A 19,831-nucleotide genomic window follows, 5' to 3' on the forward strand; every position below is an offset into this window, starting at 1 on the left:
TTTATCTTGTGAAATAAGATTTCCAGTTGCACTAGGTGTGTGCTACCTACAGTAGGTTTCTATATTTTACAAAAGACTCATTTTTCCTCCTCCTCCATTTCCCTGATGTCTCATCAACATCATATTCAGTTTCATGTGTATGGTGTGGGACCAGGCCTCTTTATTATGTAAAGTTCTAATTTTTAGAACAGAACCGATGAAGCTTTTCTGATGTAGCTGTGGTTCCCTCAGGCAACGGGGAACCAATGGCATGGAGCCCCCGCTCTGCCGTCCTAAGCTGCAGCCACACAGGTCTGTCTCGTGAGGTGTTCTCTCGCCACCTCTCCCAAGATCACCTGGTGGCTGAGGCTGCACATGTAGCCATTTATAATCTCTCACCTGAATGTCAGTCCTGGTCAGACAGAAGTCTCTGTTTGGCATCTGTCCTATTCTGGAATGTTGCTCCTAGGACCCAGACCACACATCAGCCGTGTGTGGACTCCTGGGAGATGGGGCAATGCCCTCGCATGTTTAGGTCACACACAGAAAGGGGGTAAAAACAAGCAGCAAAGCCATGAAACAAACACACTGCATGTCAGGAGAAGCTCACAGGCCATCTGACTAGAGAAAGTTCTCTCTGCTTCATTCAGTAAGTTGGTCTTTTTCCTTAATTAGTAGTTATTTTTGTAAGTTATTACTTAGTAATTTATTACATCCGATTCAGAAGCTGCGCCCTCTGGGCGATGACAGAAGTTGTCCTCACAGACTCCTCTGCCTGATCGGGCACCGAGGCTCCCTACAGGGCACCGTGCCCGCCTGCTCTGGCCGCGGCCCTCAGACACTGCGCTCTGCCAGGGCCCGGCGTGGACTCACTGCTTATGGCGATAAAGACCAATTGGCTATTTTAATTCTTCTCAGTCCTGTTAATATTATACAGAACAGCAGCATTTGGCTAACATTATAAACTAGGTGGTTGTTTATAACAAGTAATGAAAAATTATGAAACAGAAGAGAAGTATTGTTGTGCTTGTGTTTTCATTTCAGCTTGGGAAACCCTAGGATGGCCTTTCTGTGTGCGAGTGATGGGAGGAGGACGTGTGTAACAGGTTGTGTGTCTGTTGACACTGAACCGGCGCACTACGTGGCTGACCCACGGAAGCCCCCTCTCCTGATGTGCTAGGTCACCGAGTCCCGCTCCCACGGCCATCAGGATTGAGCTTCTTTTCCCCACACCCCGTGAGAGAGGAGTCAGCAACCACAGAGCGGCCTGCAGTGAACACCTGGATCCGTGCTCGTGACTACGTTACGCTCCATGTCCTCTTATCCCCGTCGTCTCGCGGCCTGGGGCTGTGAAGGTCCCAGAAGAGAAGCTGTGCTCGCCTTGTCCTCCCACCTCCGCTCCGCTCGTGCTCAAGTGAAGACGAACCCACACTCGCCTGTGACGTCCCAGAATCCAGGCGTGGAGCTTCCCCCTCGGGAGGCATCGTTGTTTTCTAGCCTCGTGCACTTAGTCTTAGGGTGAACGAGGATATTGTGACCAACGAGTAAAGAGGTAGAAGATTGCTTCTTCGGTTTCTTTCTCATTTTAAAGAAAAAAAAATCAAATGTCCATGTAGGTTAATGGAATTCCTCAATGATTCATACACGTCATCAAATGACATAGTTCCTCATTTCAGTCTCTAGCAAAATGTGTAATTCCCCATCAGAGTTCCTCCTGGACAGTGAGGTCCTGAAAGGAGTAATCCTCCCACTGTCTAAACACTGAATGAGCTTGATGTGCAGACAGCCCTTCAAGCTGAGTGGACATGAACGTGGGAGCATGGAAACAGAGTGGCCTGCAGGGGGCGCTGGCCCACATACAGCGCCTCCCACACCTGCTCCATCATCTGCATGTCCTGCCTTTGTGGGGAAGCCACGCCCCTGTTTGAACTGGTCTTGTTCCTCAGCCTGACTCCGGATGCCTATAGGACTGTGCATGGCCCTGCAGCCACCACCACGCTCCCAGCCCCATCATAAACGTGGACCCGAAAGCCATCCCATGCCTCATGCCACATGGAGGACACGTATGAAGTCAAGGCAGCCAAACTACCCATTTCCAAATAAGACGGTATCCCTACTCTCATCACACACCACCTGGCAATGGGTGTCACTAGCAAACGAAGGAGAAATTCTTACTAGTATAAAATTCCTGCTTTGTATAAAGCCACACTGGCCATTAAAGTATTCTGAAGTTTGTTTTCCCACCTCTTATTTTACATTTGTACTAAAACGATGAATTTAGACTTGGAAGTATATTAAAGGAAAACGAAGTCATTTCTACCTGCAGGGCATTTCCCGAGGGTAAGAGCCAATGTCCATCCACACACAGGACCCTCCTCCGCCCGCCTCTCCGCACCACAGCATCTCCGCCTCCTGGGCTGAGAGAGAGAACTGGCCCTCCCTGGGGAGCCATCCTCACTTCCTTCCTTTAAGGCCAGTTTGCAGGTCAAAGGGCAAAGACATAGACCAGGACTCTTCAAGAGAAATGTTTACATCAGACAATGTTTACGTTGTTGTGAACGACAGTCAACAGGTTAGCAATCAAGTCCAAGGCATGCTGTCCATTGTCACAAAGCTCACACCTGGAGGCTGGCTTTCGGGACGTCCTCTGACCTTCTCTAATGCAGCCCCGCCCGGGGCGCCATGCCCCCTGAGAAGTGGGCTCTGAGGATCAGCAAGAGGCCTGCCAGGGCCGACCTCCCCAGCAACAGCTGCTGACAGCACCTGCTCCGCAGCTCGCGGGAGTGGCGCCACTGTGGCTAGGACACATGCCACTCAACAGTGAGAGGCTTTGGGGTCCTGGCTTTGTTGGTGACCACCGCCGGCAGGACATCCTCATCCCCAAGTCGGCATGGCAACGCCCTCCCGGTGCCCCACGCCCTGCGTGTCCCCTGCAAACCCCAGGCAGCGGATTTTAAAACAGAAACTCCCCATGTCTGACCAAAGGGAGAAAAGACTTGGGCTGTTAGCATCAGCTGTTCAAATAAAGCTTCACTCTTACAAGATACATAATAAAATACCTTTTTATTTGCCAGGAAACCTTTTGGCCAGTCACATGGTCTGCGTCTGCCATGAATGCATGTCCGTGGTACTGTAAGTCACTTAAAAATTACATGGGGTTTGGAACACCTGCTTTGAACAGCTGACCTTCCAGAACCTGCTGCCACCAGAGCCTTGTTGTTCAGATTCATCAATGAGCAAGAAAGCAGCCCGCGAGGGGAGCTGACCTGGCAGTTCTCAAAGGCTCCTGCTCCACGCGGACCTGGCCTAATGCACAGCTGCCCCTTCCACCGCCTTAGGGGCACACTGCTTCTCACTTGATAGAGTGAACTTCCTGACAGGCCCAGGGGAGGCCCGGGGCAATGGCCTAAAACAGCTTGGGGGGTCCCACAAGGACGAAGGCGAGGTGGCAGGGAGGGTCTGGGACACTCCCCACAATCCGAACCCTGTCTGAGTGGAGCTCTGAGCACAAGGGGACGGGCGAGGGCCTGCGAGATGGGGTGGGAGGGAAGGGGTGTCGTTAAGGCTGTTACTATATTGTGGAGATTCTGGCCTCTGGGCTGGAAATGGCCGTCCGGCCCTCTTGGCCGCTGCCCAGACAGGCTGGCGCGGGCACCCGGGGTCGGAGCGCTCTTCTTTGGAGACAAAGCTGGTCTGGGTCTCATGCTCTCCTGGAAGTTCAGTTCAACCTCTTTCAAATTTCTTGGTTGCAAAGCAAAAATGCATGGGTTTTCCGGTTTGCTTTTCTCCCCCCAGGACGGGCTCAGACTTCAGAAGGGCATCCTGTTCGCACGTGTAGGAAGAATCTCCCCCGGCTTCCATCCTGAAGATGTGCAGGTGCCGAGCGTGCAGAGGAAAGGCCTAGAAGGAAGAACAAAGAAAGACAAAGACGCAGGCGCAGGGACCTGCGTCAGGGGACCGTCCCCGAGACCGAATTCCACCCGCGCAGGACCAGCAGCCTGTGGTGCAAGGTCAGCCCCGGCCAGGCCGCATCGCCCGCTCTGAGCGAGGAGCCAGCATCACAGCCCGTGTCTGGAATCTGCAGTGACCGCGCAGGGACGCGCTGGCCGTCACACCCACTCCTGCATGGAGCGCTTGCAGTACAGTATGTGGCGCGGCGTCCCTTTGCGCTTGAACTGGAGCACAGTGTAGGCCAGCGCCAGCAGGCACAGCGCCAAGATGCAGGGGATGACGATGGCCACGGCCCGCACCGTGCCCGCCGTGTTGTCCAGCTTGATGACTATGTCCACGTCGTCGGGCGGGCTGTGTCCTTCTGTATGTCTGTCTGTGGGTCCGTCACAGCCCATAAAGTCCTTCAGGATGGATCTGGGGTATCCGGGCTCCACCTTGAGTATCTGGTTGTTGAATTTCCAATACTCCTTTCCTTTGTAGAAATATGTGAAGCCTGGTGGGAGGAAACAGCACACAGAGGAAACACTTATTTGTGAAAGTGGATGAGTGTAGACGATCAAACAGACTACGTAAGCCCTGGCCGGGTGGCTCCATTGTTAGAGCGTCGTCCCCATATGCCAAGGTTATGGGTTTGATCCCCAATCAGGGCACATACAAGAATCAACCACTGAATGCATAAATGGAACAACAAATCGATGTGCCCAGGACTATGCGCTCGGTGTGGGAGGCCCAGCCTAGGAGCAGGGCTCGCTGCTAAGGGTGTAGAGAGACAGGCCAAGCACCTCTACCCCGTCCACACATCTGCCCTGGAGGGAGACTCCATCCAGGGCTGGCTCACAGGACCGAAGGCATAGGAGACACACCCGTGTGACCATATCCATCAGCACGGAAGAGGCTGCCACGCCTGCTAGAACGCAGCTCTGTTTGCTGCAGATTGTGGCTCCTCCAGGAAACCCCTCAGGGGGCTTCTCACCATCTGAGCCTCCCAGACAATAGGCTGCCTTTCCTCATCTGAACCAGAAATATGAACAGATCATCCATCTCCAGGCTGAGGGGGTTCTTGTCTGCCAGGGGTTCTAATAAGCAAACAGGCATCGCTAGTGCTTTGTGCACGGACTTCATTTTTGGCTCTAGGTCCCTCATTGAGCCTCCTGTTTCTGTCCTCACTTTCTTACCCACTTAGCCTCTGTTAAATTCATGTCACTTACCTCTACTTTACAGAACTTCAAAGCCATTATTAATCCCTCTAGATCTACAATTCTATCTTTAATAGCTAACATATATTTCACGGGGAGAAGGGGTCTGAGGAGGCCCCGGGGTCTGGCAGTGCATGTGACCTATGCTCCAGACCATGAGGATGCAAAGCTCACCCTTCCCAGCTGATGACAATTCGACTACAGATATGTGTGTCTTCTGGAGGACTGGCTCTATGCTTTTGTTGGTTTCGTTGGCACACCTCCAGTTTTCCTTCCTGTCCATAACACCTTCAAATCAAGTTTCTTTGTGACCATCCTTCTTGGGTTTAATTCGTATTTTTATTTTTAAGAATAGTTTATTGATTTGTTTTAAAAAGAGAGGAAGGAAGAACAGAGAGACATCAATATGAGAGAGTAACATCCATCAGCTGCCTCCTGCTCGGTCCCCTACTGGGGATGAGCCTGAAACCTGGGCATAAGCCCGGATGGGGAATCCAACCAGCAACTTCTCCGTGTTGAGATGACGCCCAACCAACTGAGCCACACCGGCCAGGGCTGCATTAATTCTTGCTTTGAGATAAAATTCAAGAGACCAAAGGAATGCTTTACTGTCATAATTACTTAAAAACGATACTTGGGGAGCTATGTGTTTTGAATAGTATGCCTACTTTAGACTGAACGCTCATTAATGGGTTTTCTTTTTCCTCTGTTAGTGAGCACTTACTATGGAAGAAGAAGTCCTGTGCTAAATAAAACTTGGAAAATGGCATCTTTTACCCCTTATAACTACTCGGTCAAGTAGAACTAATTACCTATACTTTTCAGGCAAAGATATTGAGGCTCAGAGATAGTTCAGCCTCATATGTCCTGAACACGAAAGCTTTTTCTAAGACTGGGGCCCTTTGCAGAGCGCCTGCCTCTGAACAAATACTCCTCGGCCACACAGCACAGGCTGTGACAGACCGCAGCCTGACAGACAAATGGACCAAACAACTCTGACATCTCTCAAAAATGCAGGCCCGGCGGGCCGCTGCTCCCGGGCCCTCCACTGGGGAAGCCGCTCTGCCAATGCCGATGCCAATGCCAGAGAGCGTGCCGTTGCTTTTTGTGGTGACGGGGAGTTCCTCAACCAAGACCACTTGCCAAGTGAAAGCAAGCTGTGTCGATTCAAATCTGTCTGCGGGAGCTGCTCTTTGATGACACTCATGACCCCAGTGCGACCACTCAGCAAGCGTGGATGCAGCAACGGGCGGGCCTGCTGAGTACTGGACACAGGACGATGGTGGTTGAACAAGGGCCTTGATCTAGAATTCCATAGACCCTCCACACGGGCTTCTGAAAAACTGGAAGCAACAGCTTCTGGTTTCAGTTCAACCTAATTACTAGGAGCTACTGGGTATCCTATGGAAATTCAGAAGTTCCCATTTTCATGTTGATCTGATCTGCAGGCCAATTTCACATCACACACTCCAAACACAGAAGTCGAATTGTAGTTTACTGAATACATGTGTTAGAGATAAGAAGTCCAGTCAGTAGCAATTAGAGGGGGGAAAAATGTACTTGAGAAGCAGCCAAAGTCTTCATAATAGAAATTTGTTATACCTCAAAACTCATCTCAGTCAATAATTCAGGACTTTTTCCATTTATGCAATGTCAGTTGATTGAGAAAATGTTTATGTATTCATTTTTCCTTTTTAGGGTGGATTTGATGCAATCTGCTTACTTACTAAGAGTAGCTACTTCAGAAGAATTTTAACCTAAATTATGTTTTAGGAAATTCACATGTCAGAAGTGGGCTGCAATTGGCAAGACGAAATGCAGCCCTGTTAAAAGTAGCATCTTGTATTAACCTTGACATTGCATTTTCGAAAGCCTTGGGCAGCGTGGTGCAGTGCGCTGGGGCTCCACCCCGTCAGGGAGCACAGCCAGGCAGCGGTTCCCCCCTGGCCAGGCCTTGTACAGAGGCAGCCATCGGTGCTCCTCTCACATTGAAGTTTCTCTCTCTCTCTTTTCTTTCCATTCTCTCTAAAATCAATAAAAACATGTTCTCGGGCGAGGAATAAAGAACAAAAACTGCACTGTCTAAGGAGAGAACCTGAAATAGCTAGGAAGTGGGGCTTTACGGCAGTTAACGAGGGAATGATTTAAAGGGGGTAAATACAGAGTCTTTACTACACGTTTATATAAGCTAAGTCTCACAGGATGGGAAGTGGCCTCGCCAATCATCAGCGCTGCTGCAGTAGCTATGCATGGTGCCAGGTGGGTACAGACTTACCCAGGGGTCACTTCATAAGCTATACCACTGAGTCAACTGTAATTACAAAAATAAAAAGTGGAGGAAAAACTCGGGCTGTTGCTTAAACCCTGTGGAACGGCGAGTGCCGAGTCTTTCCACGCCCTCTGCGTGAGTCAAATGCCACTTGGATTTTTGCAGTTATTTTTGGGGCTGAGAGCGAAGAGGAAAATAAGAAAACTGTTACATTAAGATGGCTACAGGTGAAACAGACGGCGACGGCTCAGGAGGCACGTTCCTGACGGCCTGGCCTGTCCGCGCCCCACACCCGGCCACATCGGGAGGCTGTGATGTCGGGAAAGAGGGTTAACTTTTCCTCTTCCCTGGAGACCGTGATCGAACACCTTCCTGAGCTGGATGTTCCGGGTTAGTCTCACCGCTTTTGTTCTCGTGACAAGTCACTTTGACCAGCTGAGGTGCTCTCCTCACTATCTGGGCCACAAACGAGGGAAAGAGGTGTTTGTGTTGGACAGTTGATGAGAACATGAATCCATACAGCACAATCGATGTCTGGGAGGCAGGCACCCAGCAAGTGGCATCAAGCGGTCCCAGTTCATTGGTCAAGGTGGCAGAATTAATACCAGGATGTATTATAGGATGGCATAGTCCACTTTAATGCAAAAAACAGCCTTCAAAAACATATGTCTGAATTTTAAGGACTTTAAACATAATTATCATTAGGAGGGAACTCCAGGGGAGAAAGGCCTGCGTGGGAGGGAGGGGATAGACAGAAGTTCGGAACGGAGTCATCTCTGATTTTACGGCTAACAAACGCCACTGCATGGGCTTCCTCACAGGGAGGTGCTGGGGGTCTGAGTGTAAATGCAAACATGTTGACTGCAAAATCTGAGCTGCCTCTTTCATACAAACATAATGGAAGCAACAGAAGAGTCTGAGTTTAAGGTAAGAAGCCACGGCATGAGACTTGAGTAGAGAATGAAAACGGGGAGGTGGCTGTGGGGAGATGAGACTGAGAGCTCCCCGATTCGGGATACTGCGCTTACAGAACCAGGTTCAGACTGCTCTCCCCACTCCCAGAGCGCAGCTCTGAGTGGCGGCAGGGAGGACACTGATTTCAGCAGCTCACATCTGGAACGGGCACTGGGGGACCGCCTGGCAGAGGTGATGGGCGTGGGCACTGACGGTTGTAACCTCAGATTGTGGGTATTCAAGGAGGGTTTCCCCAAAGATGTAAAGCGAGCTGCTGAGAGGTGCCATGGGGGCGGACCAGGGACGGTCCAGGAGACACAGATGCGCTGAGCTGGCACCTGCAGTTTTTGCTCATTTGTGAGCAGTGATCTCCCCAACATGCTTTGTGTCTCTGTCAGTATTTTACAAAGTTATTCTTTGCTGAATGAAAAGAAAGCATTCATTTCTGAATACAAGGAAACAGTCTTCTCCTTATGAAGTTTAGCGTTAGGTGGCAGGTGACGTGCATTTTTCCGGGTATTTTGGACTCACGGGGCATCATTTTCTTCTGTTTCCTGTGATAAGTCTCTGATGGGTGTGTCTTTGTTACTTTGGAATGCTATTTTCTTCCCTCCCCTTGTTCTGGGATACTGTGCTTAGACTTTATTTTGAATTATTATTATTGCAGTTTAGTCTTGTTGAGTATCCCTGGTGAGGGAGAAGTGTTCAGCAGGCCACGCACCATCAGGGAGCGTGGGCTGTCCACTGCCTGGCTGACTTCCCTCAGGATCTGGCTGAATCTCAAATCCTGAGAGGGCGCCCGGGGCCCGGGGGCCGCTCTGGCCCGCTGCTCATTGGTGATCAGTCAGGCCTGGCGTTCTGAGCGGATCCTCCTGTCTGCTGAGGATCTCCGCTAACAACATGCGTGAAAATAACACCTTCAATGTGTCCTGGGCCTCCGCCACTTACACCGTATCGTCTCCGTGACCAGCTCCTGCCCAAGGTGTGTGATTATCTGCACATGGATTTTAATAGAAAAATCGGTGATGCTACTTCAAAGGTATCCACACCCCCCTTTTAAAAAGTTACGTTCCCTTTTCTTGTACAAACTAAAATAAATTAAGGTCAAAAAGACATCTGGAGCAGAATGTGAAACATAACTCGAGGAAGGGACGGTCGTACACATGGTGGGGCGATGCAGCCTGCAGGGTGCTGCCCAGTGACCACGACAGCGACGGCTAGAACGCACACGCCCGGCGGGGTGAGCGGCCGTGCCTACCGTTCTCCTTGTGCACGAAGGCTCCCTGCGGAGAGTCGGGGATGCCCTTCCAGACGGTGATGGGCTTGGGGTAGCCGGGGTCCATGGTTTTCATTTCCTCACTGTACCTCCAATACCTACAGATGACGGAGAAACAACACACGCGTCGGGAGAAGGTGATGTGCGCAGCGGCAGCGGACACCACCCCCACTCCCTGCCGCCCGGACCTGCAATGACCTCAGAGCTGACTTAGCCTCTGGGAAGACAGCGGGACCAAAGCACGGATTCTGTTTCCTTCCCTGTGTCTGTGAACACTGGGTTTGTTATTGTGCACATAGTCAGTCTGCTAAAGTTAATAAAAAATTACATTTACAATCCAAAGGGTAGCATCAACCTACGTATTTTTTAAAATCTTTCTCCGGCAGCAGAACACTTTTTTGGGAAATAATCTCAAGCAGAATCTTGCTCCATTTATTCCTTCTGCAACAGCTGAGCGCGTGCTGCATGCCTGGCAGTGTAGTAGGTGCTGGAGACACGCATGGAGGGAAGGACAGCTGTTCTCCCCGCCTTACGTGTGAGGGGCGGGAGGGGCCAGTGCGATGCCGGCAGGTGCAAAGAGCTAGTAAGACGCTACAGCAGACGGAGTTACCCAGGACCACGGGCCAGCCCTCCAGCACTGGGACAGACCCCTCTGTTCTCAGCCTCGCAAGCTGATGTCTGGGGTGTTCTAAGGATCAGCAGTAAACTCGCCTATTTCAGGGCAGACAGAACGTTCTAGGCATGACGTGATGTGATCACAGCACACCCCTCAGGGGGATCCACTGCTCCTGTTCGAGAGGAGGGTGCTGGGAGGAGGATGACCAGCAGGCAGGTTACAGCCAGTCCTGTCTGGTTTTAAAGTCCTCCCCTTCCTCTACACGCAACGAATGTTCCCCAAATTCACCTGACAACCATTTCTAAATGCCGCTGATCATCGGCTAAAGCTAGTGTTTGACCCACAGGTTTGAAAAATCACACACTTTGTGCATGAACTTGGAACTAGCTGCTTTGGCTAAAACCATGAGAAAATTATTTTCTGGTCTTTTCTGGATACTTCCTGGGCCAGGATGGGGGGCGGGTCCTTGGTCCACGGGCTGGGCTCCGGGGGGAGGTTCTGCTGTAGATCCCTACCAGCCTCCCGCAGGCGAGGGGCACACGGCCCTGCACACGGCAGAGGGAAGTGGCTCCAGGAGGGCCCCAGGACAGCTGCAGGCCGTGTGTTCTGCAGGAGACAGGTGTGTCCCAGGTTCTCATCACAAGAAAAAATGAGTGTGCTTTTCCGTTTGATGCTAGTGTAATCCCACAATCACAGAAACAAACCTATATTTTGACTTCTTTCTTTGAAAACATCTGAGTTTCTCCAAGGTTAAGCCTAGCGTGAAGTACGGCATAGAGCCTGGGACTCAGTGGTGAGGAGATGCTGAGAGGTGAGCTGGGACACTGCATCCTAGAGCTGAACGCGATGAGGATCAGTGTGGGTCCGAGGGTCCAACTGTAGCTCAAAACGGACCGGGCAAGCAGGGGCCCGTGGACGAGGCCCCGCTGCGCGTGGGACAGAGGAGTGAGAGGCCTCCCTCTGAACTTGCGGAGCTGCTTAAAGAGCCTCCCTTTCAGCTCCTCCCTCTCTGTGGTTAGGAGCTGTCATGAGATCCCTGCTTGCAACACGATTACATGTCCAGCATCTCGAGCCTGTACCTCCGCCCAGGTTTTATGCAGAAAGATGCCAATGGGAGGCAGAAATAAGTAAAGACAAATACATCCTCAATTTCTCAATATTTTCCCTCAAAAATACATATAAAATATGTAAAATGTTAAAACAGATAAGTATTGTAATATACACCATAAGGAAGAAAGCTTTTGCTAAAAAGAACTTCTGAACCAAGGGAAGTAAAATGATAAGAAAACGCAAGGGGAGGGGAGGCCAGGTAGCTTGGCCTCCACAGCTTCCGGCCTGTTAGGCTACAGGGAAGAGAAACAAATACACGCCACATGTTTAAACTCATAAATGAGTCTCCTATTTGGTAGAGGAAGATTCATGCTGTTTGTTACTTTAAAATGTGTTAAAAACATTTCGATTCCAGATTCCCATAGCCGATCTCCTCACAAGCAGCTCTTTCCCCCACACATGCCTGCGGTAGGCGAGAGGCCAGCCTCTCTAACCACTGAAGGGCCTTCCCCGGCGACTGCATACTGACCTGTTCCCCTTGAAGAAGTAGGTTTTCCCAACGTCCTCCCACCAGATGGCGGAGTCAATGCCGTGAGGGGGGATCCCGCTCCCGAGAGAGACCAGGTCGTGCGGGTAGCCCGGCTGCAGCGCCGTGTCCTTGAACACCCAGTACTTGTTACCTGTGGGAAGCAAGTGCAAGTGCACAGCACGCTGATTCCGTGTCAGAACTGGGAACGCGCCGCGGACAGTGCATTCCAAACGGTGCCCTCACGTGTGGAACCCGCACATTACTTCTGAACACCCATGTTATTTTTGAAGTGGATATGGTGAGTAACTATTTAAGAACCCAGTCAGCATGGTGGACTCAGTTAAGAAACAAAGACAGACCTACAACTGGCCCCATACAACCGTCCTGAACCAAGGATCATGGATGCTCTGTCTAGAGCAGTGGTCAGCAAACTGTGGCTCGTGAGCCACATGCGGCTCTTTGGCCCCTTGAGTGTGGCTCTTCCTAAGCCTTAGGAGTGCCCTAATTGAGTTAATAACAATGTACCTACCTATATAGTTTAAGTTTAAAAAATTTGGCTCTCAAAAAAAATTGCAATCGTTGTACTGTTGATATTTGGCTCTGTTGACTAATGAGTTTGCCGACCGCTGGTCTAGGGACCCAAGGCCCTGCTCGGTCCAAGGCTGCGTTGTCTGCATCCTGCCGCTCTCAGAGCCCATTAAAGCTCTCCTCTGAGAAAACACTTCCTTGAGACCAACCCCTTCCCTTCATGATCAGCACCCATAACCCCGCAGTCTTATAACCTCATCCACGTGTCTAGCTGTCCCCGGCCCTCCATGTGAGGGGAGGAGAACATAACTGACCTTTGTTTAGAGTCACAGAGCGGGCAAAGTGCTAGAGAGAAGGAACTGCAGTCCGTTTACTGCTGCTTTGGATTGATCTACAGACAACAGTCTGCAGGCCCTGCCCCCGGAGGCTGCCCACTCTCCCGCTGCGGCTCCGCTCCCGGGACCCACCGCTGCCTTCCCTGCACTCGGCTAACACCTGCTGCCTGAGCGCCGGCGCCTCCCAGGGAAGCCATTCCCCCCCTCATTTAGTCTTTGTGTTGAGGTATAATTGACACGGAACTTTACATTAGTGTCAGGGGTGCAATGTAATGATTGCACATTTGTATAAACCGGGAAATGACCCCACAATAAGCCTAGTTACATTACAACTTTCTTTTTCTTGTGCTGAACACTCTTAACATCTGCTGTCGGAGCACCTTCCGCGTGTGCAGCAGTGTCAGCGACTGCAGTCCGTGCTGCCCCGCCCGGGACACACTGGCTTGTCATGGAAGTTGGGACTCCTTGCCCCTCTTCACCCAGCGGCCTCACAAGCCGCCTCCACCCGGCAGCCACAGCCTGCGCCCTGCATCTGTTACTTCCGTTTGTTTTGTGTTGTAGACTGCACACATACGTGTAATAACACAGTGTTTGTTTTCCTCTCTCTGACTTATTTCACGTAGCATAACGCCTCTAGGACATCAGTGTTGATGCAAATGGTAAGATTCATTCTTCTTCAGGGTTGACTAGTGTTTATTTATCCATTTACCAGTCAGTGGACACTTGGTTTGCCTGTATGTACACCTTGCTGTCTACAATAATAAAAGTGTAATATGCTAATTAGACCAGATGTCCTTCCTTCTGGACAAAGCCACAGTAGGCGGGGCTGCGGCAGAGCCCTGGCGTGAATTTCGGGCATCGGGCCTCTAGTTGTAAATAACACCGCAGTGAACACTGGGGGTGCATAGGTCTTTTCACATTAGTGTTTCAGTCTTCAGATAAATACCCAGCAGTGAGCAGCAGGGTGTAAGGCAGTTCCGTTTTAATTTTCTGAGAAACCTCCGCATGTTTCCCATCATGGCTGCACTGTCTGCATCCCCACCCAGAGCACGAGGTCCCCTGTGGCGTGAGCATGAGAAATGCACACAGAAGCTCCATCGGCCTGCTGTCCAGGCATCGCAGGAGAGGCCCATGTGTGAGAAAGAAGGTGACAGTTCCGCCAGGAAATTCTTATTATTGTATAAGCCCTTTTTTTTTTAAATGTGTTTTGGAAATACTTCCTTGGACTGTGGGTGTTTTCCATCTGGACAGGGAGAAACAATCAGACTTCCACTACAGAAGACATCAATTCCCTTTTTTTTTCCTGCTAGAAGCAAACCTGGGGGATTTTTAAAAAAATACACTTATATTCTCTTTTAAAAACAAAGCAAGACAGGAAATCACCAGCAAGCATTTGTCAGGTGGCAAGATGAGATCCCAGCAGTTAATTGTGCACAAAATTAGGAAAATCAACACCTTGCCTGCATATTTGTGGCACAGAACTCAAGAAATAACTCAATGATGATTACGAGTTATAAATTTAACTCTCCAGTCTTTACTAAGGACACATAGGGAGACAGTTCTTTCCGCATCTTGATGAGGAAAGATTTTCACATCACAAATTGGAAGTGACTTCATTTCTGTTATTTAGATGCTGAGTATATGAGATTCATAGTCAACTATTTTCCTTTTTTAAACACAGGAGATGGATGTGTACCACCTTGCCACTCAACAGTCTGGTTCTCTAGGAAAATATCGCCTCCTTGGCAGGCAGAGGCGTTGACTGAATTCATAGGCGCTGCCATCGCCAGGAGTAAGTGGAACAAGCTGCTCCGGGTGACACTGCTCTGGGCAGAAAGTAGAGGAAGATGCCAGGTCTGATTAAAGACAGAGAAGTTACAAATAATACAAACAGCCTTGCTTATCGTTTGGGGCTGGAGAGAACATTACAGATTATATACTCCAGTAATTCTTTAGTGAGATCCATCCACCCACCCACCCATCCATCCACCCACCCACCATCTATCCACTCACCCACTCATCCACCATCCATCCACCCACCCACCCACTCATCTATCCACCATCTATCCACCCACCCACTCATCTATCCACCATTCATCCATCCATCAATCCATCCATCATCCAGCCATCCACCCATCCATCCACCCACCATCCATTCATCATTCATCCATCCACCCACCCACCCACCCACTCATCCATCCACCCACTCATCCATCCACCCACCCACCCAGTCATCCATGCATCCAGCATCCATCCATCCATCCAACCATCCACTCATCCATCTGGTATCTGTCCACTAAGAGCCTAGTATAGCCCATCACTGAGGGAGCTGTGGATACAATGATGGAAATACTCAAGGTGCTCAATACGGTGCAGTTGAAGGACTGGCAGAGAGGCCAGACACTAAACAAAGAATCCCACGAAGAATTTTTAAATTACATGCTTATTCCTGCATGGGAAAATGTCGAATGGAGTTTTAAAAAAGTTTATCAAGGGACAGGCCGTGAGAGCCGGCACAGGGTCAGGGACACTGCCAGCTGCCAGCAAGGAAGCAGGCTGAGTACCCCTCCTCCAACTCCTGCTGCTCAGGAGACAAAGAAGAGTTGGGGGTCCTCCCCATCACGGACACAGAATCCTGGACGCCAGGAGGGCAGAGTTACTGGGCACTTGCTGAACCAAACAGGGGCCATGCAGGCACATGTCCCAGCTGATGCTCCACCTGATCCCCCGCGAGGAATGCCAACCACGTTCCAGTGGAGGAACCGAGGCACAGGGAGTAAGTAACTCGGCCACTTCACAGGGCCAGTCAGCGTGTGAAACCGCATCTGACTGCAGCCCCCGTGTCCTCACGGCCGAGGCCGGACCCGCGTGTCCTCGAGGCCAGACCATCCCCCATTCCTTAAGGGAGAGTCGGCGAAGACAGAATGAATTGTAAGGACTCTTGCCTTTGCCTGGAAGTTCAGCCTCACTTGGTACCAGTGCCCCAAAGGCCACGTCTCGTTTCCCTCAGCCTCGCTACAAACGCTGATCCTGAGGTCACTTGCTATTTGCTGCTAGTGTTGTTAGGAGCCCCTTGTCTTTGCCTGTTTAAGCTCATTTCTGTCCTTTGGGTCCTGGGTGACACAGCCCGTCCCGTGGGTCTGGACCTGGCTCCTGGGGTTGGCTCAGCCGAGCTGCACACAGCCTGCGGGGGCTCAGCCCGGCTCTGCCCGGCCCACAGACCTGAGGTTATTGTTCTGAGCAGAGCAAGTGCTGGGGACGGCGAGCAAGTCCTCTGCGCTCACCCTGCGTGCCAGGCCCTGAGCAGCTCCACCAGCAACGCCTGCCACTCAGGCAAACAGCAAACAATGCATCTCACGGGACGGAGTGAATCCTTCAAGAGCAATTTCCTAGTTTATTGTAAACTATTTAATATAAACTGATTAAATCAAGCAAAGTCTGAGACGTGAACTACATTTCATTGCATAAAACAGCAAGCAACTTCAAAAATCTTTTAAAAAGAAACCCAAACCCCTTATTTCATGAAAAAATGGCTTTTTGTTAGATTGTTGGTTGTTTTTTTGTTGCTGTTGTTAATCCTCACTGGAGGATATTTCTTCCATTGATTTGAAAGTAGGATTTTTTTTTTCCTTTTAAATGTTTTTATTGATTTTAGAGAGAGAGGGAGAGATAGAAAATCGATGACAGAGACTTCTATTGGCTGCCTCCTGCACACTCCCCCGAACCCTGGGGATTGAGCCCCAAAATTCGGGCACATGCCCTGACTGGGAATCAAATTGGGGACTTCTTGGTGCATGGGTCGATGCTCAACCACTGAGCCACACGGGCTGGGCAATTTTCCATTTATTTTAGAGGGAGTGGAAGGGAGAGAGAGGGAGAGGGGGAGAGAGAGAAGCACGGATGCTAGAGAGACACATCAGTTGGTTGCCTCCCACACGTGGGATTGAACCTGCAACCCAAGCACATGCCCTTGGCCAGAATCAAACCTGAGACCCTTTTGTGTGCTGGCTGACGCTCTAACCACTGAACTACTGACCAGGGCAGGAAAAATGGCTTTTAAATCATTCATTCATTCATTCATTCATCCATTTTACTTTTTTTGGTGCTTTTAAGCAAAATCTAAAAAGTATACAAATTTGACTTGTACATGGGATACCACATGGAAAAACATAAATGAAAGAATTAAAATTTAACTTCACTGAATTTGTGTTTCTAGGCAGCACAAGTGGTCCCTTCCACCAGCAGGAGGGCCGGGTCACCTCCTGAGGGTGCAGCGGACAGGGCAGGGGCCGCCTCACCTTTGAAGAAGACGAAGTTGCCCTCATTGTTTTCGTACACCGCGTCGATCCCCGGGGGCAGGCCGCGCCAGAAGTAAGTGATCTGCATGGGGTACCCGTCCATGACCCTGTTGTTCCTCACCCGCCAGAACCACTGGTCCTGCAAGCCAAGCACAGGAGGCGTCAGCATCGCCCAGGCCGCGCCGAGGCCGCTGCCTCGCACACCCCGAGCAGCAGGACACCTGCCCCCACTCTCCGGGGGCTTCCAGCCGCCCTCCCAGCGCTGATCCACGGGGTTTCAAAGGTAACTGAGAAGTCTCATCCCAGCACTGAGGTTACACCCAGGGCCTCCCCGGGGGAGGGGGGAAGGGGGTGCAGCCCAGGCCCTGCCAGGTGGAGGGAGCCAGCTTCTGAGCCGGAGGCAGGAGGGGTGGTGAGCACCACAGGGCGGGGATGGTGCCTGCCCCCACCTGCACCCAGCGCCCTGAGGTGTCGGGAGTCCTCTGTCACCATCTACTGTGTCCTGCTGGGGCGATGAACTACACGGCCACGGAGAATGACCAAGTGGTCTTGAGGAAGTATGAGCGTGGACCCCAGTCTTGGGCACTGCCCACCTATTGCTCCCACAGGGCCCTGTGGAGGGGGCCATTTGGTGGTGGTTTCCCGGCTGTGCAAACACGTGTGAGTGTGATGTGCTCCCGTGGGTCTATTTCTTCTTTTGTTTCTCTTGCCCAAGGAGATACATCAGAAAAAAATATGGTTACGAGAAGTGTCTGAGAGTTTTATGGTTTTGAGTCTAACGTTTATGTCTCTAATGAACAATAAACTAACAAACAAAATAGAAACAGACTCATAGATACAGAGAACAGACTAACAGCTGTCAGAGGGGAGGGAGGCTGGGCGGCTGGATGAAAAGGGTGAAGGGATTAAGCAGAAAAGAGAAGCAAAAACTCATAGATGCAGACAACAGTGTGGTCATTACCTACCAGATGGAAAGGGGTTGGGGGAGGGGGAGAAGGTAAAGGGGGTGATGGACACACAATGCAATATACAGAGGATGTATATCGAATTGTACACCTGAAACCTATGTAATCTTATTAACCAATGACACCCCAATAAATTCAACAAAAAAGAAAAAGACAGATTCTGTAACTGTGTGTGGTGATGGATGTTAAAAAAATAAAGCGGGTTCCCCGTTCAGTGACGGTCCTGAGCGGAGACCACGGTGTCCTTAGCTCACCTATCAAGAATTCCCATCCCTTGGTGTTTTTTTAAATATATTTTTATTGATTTCAGAGAGGAAGGGAGAGGAAGAGAGAGAAACATCAGTGATGAGAGGGAATCATTGATTGGCTGCCTCCTGCATGCCCCCCACTGGGGACCGAGCCTGCAACCTGGGCATGTGCCCTTGACCGGAATAGAATCCGGGACCCTTCAGTCTGCAGGCCAACTCCCTATCCACTGAGCGATACCGGCCAGGGCCCATCCCTTTGGTTTTGACCCCCCCAAAAATGTGACATTTACAATAAAAACTAAGTCCCTGCTGGATAAAGTGTAGGCTCTTTTGACTCGATGTACCCAGGGCAGTGTATCCAACTTAAATTTTTAAACATCGAATCCAATTAGTCACCTCGACCATTTTCTATACATTTATCATGTTTTATTTTCTTCATTGACCTGTTGTTCTCTGAATATTTACTCACACTCCCTGCCTCCCAGGGGGCTGGAGCCCCCTGTGCCATTGGGACATACCCGTGGCAGCCCTGGCCAGCGCCGAGCCCCAGACAGAGAGGAACAGCCGGCAAGGGACCGGGGAGCCACCACTCCATGGCCGGGTGCAGGGCTGGACCCACGGGATCCCTCCCGGCCGTCCGCCCCGAGCCTGCCCTCTGTGGGACACCACCCCTGTCACCGCCCTCTGCTCATCCTCCGCTCCCGGGAGCCTCCTCACTCTCTCTTCCTCCATTTCCTTACACACTCAGCACAGGCATCGGGGACCTTTCCAGGAAGCCCTGCCCGCTGGGGGACCTGCCGTTTGCCCCCACGGCGTGCAGTGTGTCCCGGGCCAAGGGGCCATGACCGGGTCTGCTGTGGCCGGTGGACAGGAGTCTCATGTGACGCAGGCGGAGGCCGAGGTTCGATGGTGCCGTGGAGTACCACTTTCAGCTTCCTCTCTGGTCATATTCTTTTCCCCAGACCTGCCCACAGGGCTCAGGAAACTGGGGGCCGAAAGCCTGGGGCAGTGAGCAGTGACCCACACGGAGAGAAACCGAGTCAGAGCCCTCTGCCTGCAGCTCGGAGCGGCGAGGCGGGAGCAGAGGCGGCCACGGGGGACAGGCCCAGGGAGACACAGTGAGCGGGCAACAAAGGAGGCCAGGGCCGGGGAACGAGAGGCTGCCTGAGAGACGGGGGGGGGGGGGGGGGCTGGCAGAGCAGCCCCCGCAATTACTCAGCAAGGAGCTGGGGGTCCTGAGGGCAGGGCTCGGGTTCAGGAGGCTGTTGCCACAACAGGGCGTTACCAGGGCCTCGCTGCCTCCTCTGCTGTGCTCTGGGCAGTCCTCTGCTCCCCGCGTGGCTGGGACGTATGTGCTGAAGTGGGGAGCTCAGCAGGTGAGTGCCTTCCTTACGCTCAAAGAACACCCTCAACAAACAACGCCATTGTCACACGACAGTGACGGCTCTAACCCAGTGTGTGTGCATGTGTGTGCGTGTGTGCATGTGCGTACGTGTGTGCATGTGTGTGCATGTATGTGCGTGTGTGCATGTGTGTACGTGTGTGTGCGTGCGTGCTGGGGACCTCCGTGGCCACCTGCGCTGTCCTGGGTGATGCAGCGACACTCCCGTCCACACTGATTGGTTTCATGGCTCCTG

The 19,831-nt window shown here is 51.3% G+C and overlaps 1 protein-coding gene across 1 annotated transcript in view; it reads right to left on the bottom strand.

The window, feature by feature from the left end:
- Positions 1-3,025: 3,025 nt before the first annotated feature.
- The window catches only part of MMP16 (matrix metallopeptidase 16), a 165,761-nt gene continuing 148,955 nt past the window's right edge, over positions 3,026-19,831 (bottom strand). Inside the window, exons 7-10 of the mRNA XM_081111387.1 lie at positions 16,982-17,120; positions 11,821-11,971; positions 9,608-9,723; positions 3,026-4,423 (exon numbers count right to left, since the gene is read on the bottom strand). Of these exons, the coding sequence (XP_080967513.1) occupies positions 4,089-4,423; positions 9,608-9,723; positions 11,821-11,971; positions 16,982-17,120 (741 nt within the window). The 3' untranslated portion in view covers positions 3,026-4,088. The remainder of the gene's footprint in view (positions 4,424-9,607; positions 9,724-11,820; positions 11,972-16,981; positions 17,121-19,831) is intronic.

This window comes from Myotis nattereri, assembly GCF_964212035.1.
Source record: "Myotis nattereri genome assembly, chromosome: 17".
NCBI classification, from domain to species: Eukaryota; Metazoa; Chordata; class Mammalia; order Chiroptera; family Vespertilionidae; genus Myotis; species Myotis nattereri.